This window comes from Vicia villosa, linkage group LG2 (assembly GCF_029867415.1).
Source record: "Vicia villosa cultivar HV-30 ecotype Madison, WI linkage group LG2, Vvil1.0, whole genome shotgun sequence".
Lineage (NCBI taxonomy): Eukaryota > Viridiplantae > Streptophyta > Magnoliopsida > Fabales > Fabaceae > Vicia > Vicia villosa.
Genome location: NC_081181.1, coordinates 168,579,601 through 168,589,082, shown reverse-complemented (window position 1 = coordinate 168,589,082; position 9,482 = coordinate 168,579,601). Strand labels below are relative to the sequence as shown.

General features: G+C 30.0%; 2 protein-coding genes across 2 annotated transcripts; one reads left to right on the top strand and one right to left on the bottom strand.

Annotated features, from left to right (window-relative positions):
* Positions 1 to 2,717: 2,717 nt before the first annotated feature.
* Positions 2,718 to 5,815, bottom strand: LOC131652896 (protein trichome birefringence-like 19). The gene is made up of 2 exons (XM_058922886.1): positions 5,225 to 5,815; positions 2,718 to 3,659 (listed from the first exon to the last, which is right to left on the bottom strand). The coding sequence occupies exons 1-2, from the start codon at positions 5,732 to 5,734 to the stop codon at positions 2,856 to 2,858; spliced, it is 1,314 nt and encodes a 437-aa protein (XP_058778869.1). The 5' UTR covers positions 5,735 to 5,815; the 3' UTR covers positions 2,718 to 2,855.
* Positions 5,664 to 6,568, top strand: LOC131652897 (uncharacterized). Its single transcript, XM_058922887.1, has 2 exons — positions 5,664 to 5,803; positions 6,008 to 6,568. Exons 1-2 carry the CDS (start codon positions 5,777 to 5,779, stop codon positions 6,560 to 6,562), a joined length of 582 nt encoding a protein of 193 aa, XP_058778870.1. The 5' UTR covers positions 5,664 to 5,776; the 3' UTR covers positions 6,563 to 6,568.
* Positions 6,569 to 9,482: the final 2,914 nt, after the last annotated feature.

The window sequence follows — 9,482 nt, the reverse complement described above, 5'->3', positions numbered from 1 at the left end:
ATTATGAGAATGGTAGTGATTATGTTTTTTGGTCTTATCTTGGTGAGTTCTGATTTGATAGTAGTTCTGATAGTTTGAGATATAACCTAATCTTTACGAGAAAGATTTCTAATTGCCTGCATGGACGGACCTACGTTTAGGCTTACTGGGGCTATAACCACACCAAAGTCTTACTTATTTTTTTCTTAGCAATGACAATTACTGTATGAACTTGATAAAATATTAATTATAGACAACATTTTGTTTCATGAATAGATTGCTTATTGACAACATCTACCTGTCATTTTTTTCTCCATCAATGCATACATGTTCATCTTCTCTCAATAATATAAAACACAAAATCAAAATAAATTTTGAGAAAGTCTCATTAAAAAATAAATTAAATAACAAAATAAGTGGAGTGTTTAATAAATTTAATTTTAAAAAGAAAAAGTTATTCTAAAATAAATAATTTGTACTTATATTTTAATTTTAATTTTTTCAAAAAATTATCAAAACGACTTCATTTTGTCAGAGAAAAAAAGTATTTAATTAGTCGATTTTTCAAAATTTTTGATTCACCAATTTTTATTAGTTTTGATTGGTTCTAACTAGCTCTAATTGATTTAATAATTTATCCGATCGAGCAATCAAATCAGACCAATGACCCTTCCAATTCTCAATTAGAATGGTCAGTCTAGTTTAATTTTTAAAACAATATCATTATATTTGTTAATCCCTCATATTAATGAGACTATTTTCATTATAAATATATTGTTTTAAATAACATTATTTATTATTTTCGATATAGTTTAATTCATATTTTTTTTTTATACTTAACCCCATCAATATATATTGGCTGGAACCGCCCTGCTATTGATATATGTTTGAGTATTCAATTCCTTAAATTTTAGGAGAAATATTTGGTTGTAAAAATGAGTTTAAATATTTATATTGTTCGTGTAAAATAAAACTATGATCTCTTTCATGAGTTTGAGTATATTTTAAGAATACACATTTTAAGTAAAAAATTTGTTGTATATTGTGATTCTCTCTGTATTAAAGAATTAATATTAAATTATTGAAGGTAAAGCTTTATTGTTTATTGTATTGTTTCTCAATTTAAAGAGTTAGTCTTTACTTTACAATTGTATACAGGGGATATATAATTCAAACTAAATTAATAATGATATTAAAATTACGAAAATTAATAAAGTTGAATAAATTAATTAGTGATATTAATTTCATTAACAATCTGTGTTATTTTTACTTACATTAATGACTTTATGTAATTTAAAAAGATGATTAGATTAGTTATTGGTGTTAAATTTATTAATAATTTACTTTTTCTTTTTGAAATTATCTTAATAGTTATTGAAACCAATCAACTGGTGGCTCTCACTAATTAACTATTCACCTAACATTGATACCCTAAAATATTTATTAAAGTTTTCTTTATTCATCATAAAGAAATGTTTTATTGAAATCATTAACTTTTTTTTGATAAATATAGGTAAGAGTTTGATAAGAAATCTTCAACTTTTTTAATTTATTACAAAATAACAAAACTTATCTTCACAAAATCCAATAAATATGACATTCTAGGGTGATCTTAACAAATATTTTAGCTAAAATTCTGGTATATCAGACTTCAGATGTCCTATGACATGTCGAAACATCTGAATCCGAACAAACAATAATGGCAAGGTACATAATCAAACAATACTGAAAAGTAAACAACACACCAGAATTGTTAACCCAGTTCGGTGTACAACACACTTATTCTGGGGGCTACCAAGCCAAGAAGGGAATCCACTATTAGTAGTATCAATTCAAAGCACTATGCAAACAACCTCCGATTTACTGACTTCTCACTTAATCCATACCCCGTGCAACTTCTACCTAAGAAATTCCTAGATAAGAGAAACCTCTCTCACTTCCAATCACCGCAATGATGTCTCACAATAACTACCCTAGTCACAGATATTGACGGCCCTTTAGCACAATCTTCAATTACAAACAATACATGATTAAGACTCCCTTAATCAACAAATAGTTGATCTTTCTTAAAAGCTTTGATCAAGAACAATACTCACTCTTGCTTCACAGCTCTGAGGAGAACAATAATAGAGACTTACAACTATATAACATAGTCCAACTCACAACCCGAATGGATCACACAAACCAACTCTCCTAGAGAGTGGCACAGTGACTAAGCCCTAATGCTTCTACATCTTGGACCCGTACTATTTTAGGTTACAAATAATTCTATTTATAATCTTTTTTCCAACTGGATTTAGGCTTTTAATCACAGCATACCAGCTGCTACAAATCTGTAAAAACTTCTGCATAAAAATAGGTCTTCAATCATAACCTTCCTAATTTATCTCCATAATTAGAAAGTGCATATTCTTCTTGATTCTGACTTGAATCTTCCAGAATTTTACAATCAACGCCACATAGGACTGCATAATATTCCCAAAATATCATCTGTTAAATCTTAAACTGATCCAACAGCCTAGCCCAAACAGTCACGATGTCGAATGACTCTGCATAGGACATCTTGTCCGACATGTTGCTCCAGATGATGAAATATTTTATCTAAACATGTTTATTCATAAAATAGGACTTCTTGTTCAACCTGTTCTTTTTAGCAAGCTAACACATCCTATTTAACATATTGTTGCTATATTTGTTTTACTAAAATTAATGTCAATCAACAAAATAGAGAACTAACATTAGCCACTAAAAATCTTCAAATTTATTAATTTTATTACAAAATAACAAAACTTATCTCCACAAAATCCAATAAATATGGCAATCGTAGTTTATAAAAAATATAAACGGCACATAAATAACATTTATAATCTATCTAATTATGAATCTATTCGACGTCTCTCTCCCTTTGACTTAACAATCTCCATCTTCAACATTTCAAGCAAAAAATCATTCCATGTGTCAATCGGTCCTGGCAAACACCAATGAACACAATCGTTATACAACGTCACATTCTCTCCCGGCAAATGTCCATACCTACTTGGATGCCCGTCTGGTCGCAATAACATCGATTGTGTAGTATCAAGCAATCTGAATTTCAAACCATTTCTTTTTGCCCTTTTTTGGGAAATTTTATACTCCTCCAATTGAATCATATATAACTCCATATTAGTCCCCTCTAAACTAGCTTCATTACTCTTAAATGGCTTACTCCTCACACAGTTCCCACCTTGATTCCATAGACCATTCTCAAAATGAGAGGGTGCAAATGTCCTAAGAAATGTCACACCCTTAAAATTTTCTAAACTATTTAAGGCTTTAAATGCAGTCCTAAAAGCCTTTCTATAGCCATAATACATTGTTAAATCAGTCACATTTTCTAAGAGACAATAATGGCATCCAACAATTTTTCCTTTCTCATAGAAAACCATTGGCTTCTGAAACCAATGTCCTCCATTGATTATGACATAGTCAAAATCTTCAATTTCTGATGTCCATTTTTCATCAAACTCATCAAGATAAATATTGTAGAGACCAGTGTGTGTTGGCCCATCAGAATTTTCTTGTTTTGTTTTGACAAGAAATGGTGTCCAATAAACAGCCATGGTGAAATTGTAACTTGGATATTTCCATCTCATGAAATAGTCATCTTTTGTGTATGATACATCAATGGGCCATTCCACCTATAAAAGTTAAATGGTATAAAGATTTAACAATTAATACTTATCAATCAATATTTATATTAAAGACAATAAGAAATATAGAATTAATGTATACAAAAATTTCTTCAATTATAAAAAAAAGCTAAATCCTTTGAATAATATTAAAATAATAACATGTGGCAATTATTTAATGTTGGCATGAAAACAAGAAGTTAAGCCCAAAAGAAATAATTAAATTAGTTGAATTGTCAAACCACATGTTAGCATCATCTTGTTTTGGTTACATTACATATTGACAACTATTTCACTTTCAAGATAACTTTATTATTTGAGTCAGAAAAAGACTTTATCATTGAATATGATGTTGCATAAGTACAATCTCTATAAATATAATAATCAATAAAATATCAACTACCATTAAAATGAATAAAAGACAAAATGCATAAACAAATGCATATAGCTATTTTAAATAGCTTTATTATGCAAACATCATTTATATAATATTTAATTATATCATATTATACTAGCTTAAATACATTTTTTTATTGAAATTGGACTAGTGTTGTGATTTGTGAAGGTACTATATTTTATGAGTGAGAAGCTAGCTTCAACTATGGATGCATTAATTAATTATAAATACTATTTTAAAGGTAATTCTATAGTGGAAAAAAGCAAGAAGTGAATTTATTTGAATAAGATAAATAAACAGTTGCTTTAGAGTGTGTGTTCATGTGGCCTAGTTAGGGACATATGGAGGACACTGAATGTCATTGCCAGAGTTTCAAAGCGTGCAAAGATTCCACTTTTTGTGCCATTATTATTTTCTTATTTAAGAAAAAAATTGACAAATAATAAATATAGAGGATAAAATTCTTCTACTCAAAGAATCAATCAATCTTATATTTTCATTTTATATTTTAAATAATTTGTTAACAATCCAATGCTAAAAATAATTTATATTTGTTTTGTTGATATAATATTTTATTAGTAAAGTTGTAACTAAATTATGTGGAAATAATTAATTTTTAAATATTTGTGTGACTAAATTAATTTTAAAATGTAAAGTTTACAAAATTAAATTTATTTAATGCTATGTGTGCATGTATTAAAAAAAGTACTTAGTAACTTTAATGTGTGCTATGTTAATATGTACAAGTTTACCTTTTCATATTTTAAAATAAATTAATAATACTAATAAAAATATATATTTAACAGAAAAAAGTTAACACACTTAATAAATTGCATAGAATTTTATTTACAAAGAAAAAAAATTCTTTAAAGAGAGTTTATAATTATTAATGGATGGAGTAAACTACAAACATGTTTTCTAAAGTCAAATTTACATTAAATAAACCCTAAAATTAAGGGTATTTTAGCCAAATAATAAATGTCATACACTCTTCAACAACTATTATAAAACTAAATATTCTCTTTCTAAATTTATTGAATTAGTAATATATTTATTTTATACACATTCACATGCCAAATCACTTGAATCCAAAGCAACTATGATAGAAAATGATGATAATTTACTTTAAATAAAATTTTGCAAAAAAAAATTGAAGAAATGTTGAAATGAAACTTACCCTTGATAGAAGACAAATCAAAGACTGCATGTGATTTCTCCCAACAGAATCTCCAACAAAAGCCATAGATTTTCCTCTAACAATTTCAAGAAACTGAAAAGGATTGAAAATAGGCAATTCACACTCATTTGGTTTCCATCTCCACTTCATGAAATCAGAATCTGGCCTTCCATATTTCATACAATTTTGATGTTCATGGATTGCCCAACATGTTTTGTTTGTGTAATATGGTGCTTTTGGATTTGGAACCCATTCACCACTAAATATGTCACAAGTTTTCAATGATGTTGAAGGTAAAGTTTCTTGTTCAATGTTTGAAGAAGATGATGATGATGGTAATTGCTTTGACTTGTTCATCATCAAGAGTAATGATGAACCAAAGAAAGGATAAGATAAAGGGGTGACAAGAACAAGAATTGTGACAAAGATTGCTGTTAAGATTAGTTTTGGGATCATTTGTTTTTTGTTGTAGTTGTTTCCATAGAGATGGTCTTTCTCTTGGAACTTCATTTTTGAAGGAGAGTGAGAGAAAGCAAGAGAAAGAGTTAGGAAATGAAAGAAGTTTTGGGAATATATATTGTGAGTAAAGTTTTTTATTTGTATTGAGATTTAATTGAGATTCTTAGTAATTTTTTATATGCTAGTTTGATCATTTGAATTTCACATTTGTCTATATGTAAATTCTATCTTAACGAATAAAGGTCATTGATATTAATATTATTAGATTGAATATTATCATTAGAGTTTCAAGTCTTTGAATTATAATGTTCACGTGCCCTTCAGTTGTTGACAGGATGGAGGGAGGCTCAGCAGCTTAACCCAAATAATAGAAGTATCGAACCCCCGGTCACTATCATCAGATGGGCAAAACCTTCGAGAGGCAGACTCAAGTGTAATATTGACACATCCTTTTCACATAACAAAGTGGGTATCGGTGCTTGCGTTAGAGATCATGCAAGTCAGTTTATTGTAGCCCGAACTGATTGGTTTTCGCCTTGTACGGATGTTGCTATTGGGGAAGCTCTTGGTCTTTTTAAAACCTTAAAGTGGGTTCATGAGCTGGGTTTTGACAATATGGATTTCGAGTTGGACGCAAAGCGCGTTGTGGATAATGTGACTAATCCGAAACCAAATGATTCGGACTTTGGTGCTATTACTGGCGAGTGTAATCGGTTGATGGCTCTTTTATTTAGGAACTCTCATGTTAAGTTCGTTAGAAGACAAGCTAATGAAGTGGCTCATGCTCTGGCGCGGGTGGCTCCATCTTTTGCTAGTTTTCATAATTTCCTTGAAATTCCAACATGTATTCAGAATATTGTTATTAATGAAATGAATTAATCTTTTTCCGTCAAAAAATAATTTTTATCATTTTGTTTACTTATTAAAAAAATTTCAAACTTTAACTAAGATAAAATCAGATCTTGTAAATTTAAAGTTACACTTGTAATCAATTGCTTTTGTAGATCAAAAATCAACAATGTTTAAAAAAAATACCAAAAAAATCACATTTTGAAATAAATTATCTGGGTAACCAGTTTGGGAGGAGTCCTACACATAGGCGCCACTCCCATGGCTCCAAAGTGATATTTTTTGAATGGATGCGCCGCCGCCTATGTGTAGCCAAAATTAGGGTTTCTCCTTTGTGGCACCTATGTACATATTTTGTACATAGGAGCTATATGGGGTGACTCTTATGTGTTAGGGATTTTCTATAAATATACCTCCAACCTTCCTTCATTTTCCACATCTTTTCTTCACTTTCTCTCTAATTTTTTTTGTCATGGCAACCTTGCCGATTTTTAAGAAAGATGATCATGTCTTTTTCTCAGTTGTGAAACCTCCGATTAAAATGAGATTTTGGAACATTCATTCCATGGACCATCTGAAGAGGTCGTTGTTATGTTGGTTAGACGGGGAGTACGAAGCTGGTGAAAGCATTAGACAAATTCAGAGGCAGACGAGGACATCAATTATCACAGGAAAAATCGAACGTTGATGGGTTGAAGTTAAGAACGACGTTGATGTCATTACCATGATGCATGACACAGATGACATCGTTTTGATGGTTGTGATAGCGTAAAACTGTAGTTGTTTTAATGTAGTTAATTTACGTATGTGTTTGTTGTTAAGCTTTGTTTGTGTTGTTGTTGTTTAGGCGTTGTTTGAGTTGTTGTTTAATCTTTGTTTGTGTCTGTTCAGTTGTAACACCAATATGTATCAGGAATAAATGAAGTCTAGTTGATTTCACAAAAGATAGTACAAATACAAATACATGACATACAATTATTGGTTGGTGGAGGTTGCTCCATGATTAGGACAATTATTTTTATTGCGCCTGACTTGACGACTTATGTTACACTTTCTTACCATTTTTTCATGATCATCCATTTCGGTTATGATACGCGTGCTGTTGGGTCGACCCTTTTTCTTTCGCCGCATGTTGTCATTATGCCAAACTACCTCCCCCTGATATGCAGGCCAGTAATCCTCCTTTGCCATCACTAGAAATGCATTGTTGTATACTCCGAGCAAGGTGTCCGTCATGTAAATGGTAGATAAGAGTGCTAAGACATCTCGGTGCATATAAGAACATGCTGCTATAACATGGGAGCAAGACATGCGAAAGGCTTGAAACTTTCCGCAGTCGCACCACCCTTCTTCTAGAAGAACCATGTATTCTTGTCTCGACAGGCCCTCATTACCGTCACTTGTTTCTTTTATCGTAGCTCCCAACAACAACAATATGGCTACACCACATCCCAACCAACAATGCCTTTTTATCAAGGCAATTCAAATGTCAGTTGCTACCAACCATATATGGCTACTCCACCACCCCCACCACCACGACAAAATTTTGAGGGCATGGGGAACCGACTCTTTGATAGTAGGATCGAAGAGTACATGGACAACGAGCACATGGAGGGGTTATTCCAAGACCTACCTACCCAACACAACAAGAACCTCAAAGGGGTAGGGGTTGACAACTACCCCAACAAAATTAGGTAGCGCCTAGGTGCGGAATTGACGGTCGTTACGGTGTCAATAGACATTAGAATATTTGTAATATTTTTTTAAATAACTTGTAATGCATTTTTTATTATTAATATATATATATATATATATATATATATATATATATATATATATATATATATATTTGTATTTCTAATTAGTTATTTAATATTTAATTTTATATAAAAACAAAATTAAAAAAATACAAAGAGGCATTTGCGTCACCCCACATGGCAGCCCATTTTGAGCTTGCACATAGCCAAGGGTGTGGCACAATTGTATAATTTTTTTAATCATAGGCGCCATGGGGAGTGGCTTATATGTGTAGGCACCACCAACCCTGATCATATCTAGACAATTTTATCAATTAAATTGACTAACATTATAAAATGATTGTTTTATTATTGTAATTAATAGTAATTTTAAAATTTTAAAAAAATGGTTTTTAAATTGAGTGTTATGTTCTTATTCTTTGTTTAAGCCATTAACAATGCTTAAAGTTGATTTAATAGACAATAATAGGCTTAAATAACCGTATCATGATTCATATTTTAAGATTTATTTTTAAGTACTAAAAAATATTTTAAGAATCTAAAATATATTGCAAGATTTATTTGTACTATATACTATTTGACTCAATATTACACTACTTTATTTTTATCAGTGAGATTTAACTCAAAATCAACAATATTAGCATTGTTATAAATAATATATTTTTTAATCTAAATTTATTTACTATGTGTGTATGATTTTTTAAGTGATATTTATCATTTCGTTTATCGACACACAAATATTTTTATAAGTCAATAACATGTTTTTCTTTATAATGTATTCACTAGTATTAGATATAAAAAATTAATGAAGTTTTTCCGGCAAGAGAATAGATCCCACCAGGTCAACAGTAGAATGAACCTACATAATTTATTAAGTTTGTATGATTCTTTCTTAAAATTTGATATTAAAAAGTGATACTATTGAGAAACGAGAATTGATATTGTTACACCAAAACTTGACAACTACACCGTATTTCATAAGGTTTGGTTTTTTTTTATTTTATTAAATAATTATTTTTTTATTTTTTCCAATGCAAATGAATATTTATCCTTGTTGTATTTTACCAGGTGTAACATACGGTGTACAATTTAAAGTGTATGCATAGCACTCTTCATTGAGAAATATGTGGATTCGATATAGTACAGATAATGAATTTTTTTTCTTAAGATTTGATATTAAAAATTATACTGTT

Coding starts and splice junctions, on each gene's coding strand:
- LOC131652896 (XM_058922886.1), bottom strand. CDS start 5,734: ATGAAGTTCCAAGAGAAAGACCATCTCTATGGAAACAACTACAACAAA. Junction 3,660..5,224: donor TGATTTGTCTTCTATCAAGG/GTAAGTTTCATT, acceptor TAACTTTTATAG/GTGGAATGGCCCATTGATGT.
- LOC131652897 (XM_058922887.1), top strand. CDS start 5,777: ATGAAAGAAGTTTTGGGAATATATATT. Junction 5,804..6,007: donor AAGTTTTGGGAATATATATT/GTGAGTAAAGTT, acceptor CGTGCCCTTCAG/TTGTTGACAGGATGGAGGGA.